At 40.4% G+C, this 3,637-nt stretch overlaps 1 protein-coding gene across 1 annotated transcript; it reads left to right on the top strand.

The window, feature by feature from the left end:
* The first annotated feature begins 1,893 nt into the window (after window positions 1-1,893).
* LOC110149733 (olfactory receptor 5M8) lies at window positions 1,894-2,832 on the top strand. Its single transcript, XM_020912312.2, has one exon. The coding sequence runs from the start codon at window positions 1,894-1,896 to the stop codon at window positions 2,830-2,832; it is 939 nt and encodes a 312-aa protein (XP_020767971.2).
* The last annotated feature ends 805 nt before the right edge of the window (window positions 2,833-3,637 follow it).

Genomic DNA, 3,637 nt, shown 5'->3' with positions numbered 1-3,637 from the left:
GGAAGTCAGGAAGGAAACAAAGAATATCTGACATCTAGAGGGCTTGCCGGGTAGATCAAACTGTAAAGAATCTGCCTGAAATGTGGGAGACCGGGGTTTGATCCCTGGGCAGGGAAGATCCCTGGAGAAGGGCATGGCACCCCCTTCCAGTATTCTCGCCTGGAGAATTCCTTGGACAGAGGAGCCTGGCGAGCTACAGTCCATGGGGTCGCAAAGAGCTGGACATGACCGAGTGACTGACACTATAACGCTAGCAGTCGTCAGACTGCAGCCGCCACAGATGGCAATCCCTGAGGACACTCAGAGTTTGAAAACGCATGATATTGGCCCCAAATAGCTGAGAAGGATGTCAAAGGAATGGTTTCAGTGAGCCCAGATTCTTGCACATCCCCATACAAAGAAAAGTGATAAATTAGAAACTTTTCTTAACTGTAAATTCTTATTCCTACTACCTGCCCTTCATTGCAAAACATTCTATCTACCCTAGACCACCCACTATCCTTCTTTGAGCAATTTTCTCAAGGTAACTTGGGAGGCTGTCTCCTGGGTTTGGAATCCTAAATATTTCCCCCAATAAAACATAAATCTCAACTTTTAGGTTGTGCATATATAGATTCAAAGATTCGCTTTCTGTATCATATTCTTAGTGAATATAGATGAACTCTACATAGAAAAGCAAACACTCATCTTTTAGCTGTTATTATTAATATGAGCTTTGTTATTTTATTTCTTGCAACAACGGAAGTCACCTGTAGGCATCTTAAGCACAAGCAAACTGTTCTGGAAAGACATGTCGTATTCCAAGCCAATGTGCTGTCACAATACCAGGCTTAGAGAACAACCCAGGCAGTTTGGACGCTAGACAGCTCAGACTTCATAGAGTCAGTCTTCTTTTGCTGAATCAATCTGATCATTATAGCTCACTGCAGTCAGACTTCATAGAGTCAGTCTTCTTTTGCTGAATCAATCTGATCATTATAGCTCACTGCAGTCAATGAAATGTAAAAACATTTTGTGCACCTTGTGTCACTAATTTACTCAATAAGATATATAGCAGCAAGCATCTGATTTCAGCCTATTCCTCTATGAATCAGGACTCTTGGCCCTCAGATGTCACAGTGCAGAAGTGAGAGACCAGGAGGATGGGATTTCCATCACTGCTGACTCCATGCAGTAGGAAATTCTCTGCAAAAGAGTCTTAGTAGGATTCTACTGGTAGGAGAATCTAAAAGCTGGCCAACAGCCGAAATGCAATTATGGGCATATTTTTGAAAAAGTGAAGACAAAAGTTCCAGTTCCTCACCTAGAAAGTCCCTACGCTATTGAGTCTGAAAAGGTTGGAAAGCATCAAACTTGTTCAATTTAATTATTTTGGATTCTCCAGTAAGGAACCGGTTAGGTAAACTTATCTAAAATGTATAAGGTCATTTGGGAAAATATTTCCTTTGATCCTCCACCTTTTTTTTTTCTTTTAAACTCTCATATCTTTATATAATTGGAGATAAAAATGAGTAAACCTGAGGGTGGTATCTGGGATCAAGCATGCACATGAAGTATGTTTTGCAAATAAAAGACCAGGGCCAAGAAAGACAAGGAGAAATTAGAGAAAGAAAATAGTGAATAAATCCTAATTAGATAGGAAATGAAAAATAAGGAAATAAAAAGTAGAGGGCTATGTCAAAAGAAAAGAGCTGCCTTGAATACCACTAGATTTCAGTCCCAGGCTGAGATTATGTTTACTTAGAATGAACACCAGTTGAAATAGTGTGAAAAAAAATTGCTGAGAAGGAAAAGAAATTAGTAAGAAGATCATGAGTGACATAGTAATGTTTATTTTTCATTTTCCTGTTATCCAATATAAATACACAGATCTCTCATCTCATGGAGCAAATTATGAGAAGAAACATCACTTCAGTGACTGAGTTCATTCTCCTTGGACTGACCAATTGCCTGGAATTGCAGATTCTCTTCTTTGTGCTGTTTTTGGCCATTTACATAGCCACAGTGGCAGGGAATTTGGGCATGATTATCCTCATCCAGATTAATGCCCACCTCCACACCCCCATGTACTTCTTCCTGAGCCATTTATCCTTTGTAGATCTGTGCTTCTCTTCCAGTGTGACTCCCAACATGCTAGCAATTTTCTTATCAGAGAAGAAAACCATTACTTACTCTGCTTGTCTGGTGCAGTGTTACTTGTTTATTTCCTTGGTCCATGTGGAGATCTATATCCTGGCTGTCATGGCCTTTGATCGGTATATGGCCATCTGCAATCCCCTGCTTTATAGCAGCAGAATGTCAAAGAGTGTGTGCGCATCCCTCATCACAGTACCTTATGTATATGGAGCGCTCACTGGGCTGATGGAGACCATGTGGACCTACAACCTAGCCTTCTGTGGCCCTAATGAAATTAATCACTTCTACTGTGCTGACCCACCGCTGATTAAGCTGGCTTGTTCCGACACCTACCACAAAGAACTGTCCATGTTTGTTGTGGCTGGATGTAACCTTTCCTTTTCTCTTCTCATCATGCTGATTTCTTACCTTTATATTTTTCCTGCTATCCTGAGGATTTGTTCCACAGAAGGCAGGCACAAAGCTTTCTCTACCTGTGGCTCCCATCTGACAGCTGTCACCATCTTCTATACAACTCTTTTTTTCATGTATCTTAGACCCCCTTCAGAGGAGTCTGTGCAGCAGGGGAAAATGGTGGCTGTGTTTTATACCACAGTGATCCCCATGTTGAACCCCATGATCTACAGTCTGAGGAACAAGGATGTGAAAGAAGCTTTGATGAAAGAACTGTTCAGCAGGAAACTGCTAAGTAAATAGAGTGCTAATTTTATTATTTTTATTTTCTATATCCAATGACTTTTCTTAGTCCAGTAATAATTTGTCCAAATGTATATCCTTTTCTTGGGGGACATTTCCATGGAGAAAGCTGGACTAAAAAGAAATCTGAGAACCCATGTCATTGGACAGGAATTTTGAATCCTTCAACAAAGCTTTGCTTACCCCGATCCAAATGTAAAGACCTTTTTGTGGTTAGTTGCTAAGTTGTGTCTGGCTCTGCAACCCCAAGGACAGCAACCTGCCAGGCTCCTCTGCCCACTGGATTTTCCAGGCAAGGATACTGGAGTGGGTTGCCATTTCTTTCTGCCAAAGACCTGTATAGAGAAGGATAAATATCAGTGGAAAATCCAGTTTACACCTTGGAGAATAAAACCATTAACACTTCCTTTTTTGGAGGAAATGAGTCACATGACTTTAGACTGTCTCTTATTGGGGGAAAATTGCTTTAAAATGTAATTAGTGCATTGTCAAAAACTTATTTCAACTCAGCTTTAAGTATGCCTTCCTTAGCACTGAAAGCCAGCACTTGAACTGTCAGAGAGGGGAAAATTTCCCCCCATTTCCCTTGATTTTTTTTTTTTTCTGGTCACATAAGTAAACTGACACAAGACAGAGGGAAAACATTAACTCATGTGCACTGAGGTCTCAAAGAAATGAGACGCCCAAAGTAACCAAAGCAAGCTGTTTCTATATCAATTTTAGACAGAGACCTAATTATTTGTGGAAATTTAACAAAACAAAGGGACTTTTGCTCAGGGTAATGAACTAATCAAAAATAATAGTT

This window comes from Odocoileus virginianus, chromosome 10 (assembly GCF_023699985.2).
Source record: "Odocoileus virginianus isolate 20LAN1187 ecotype Illinois chromosome 10, Ovbor_1.2, whole genome shotgun sequence".
NCBI classification, from domain to species: Eukaryota; Metazoa; Chordata; class Mammalia; order Artiodactyla; family Cervidae; genus Odocoileus; species Odocoileus virginianus.
Note: the sequence above shows the minus strand (reverse complement) of the source record. Positions and strands in the feature narration are given on the sequence as shown.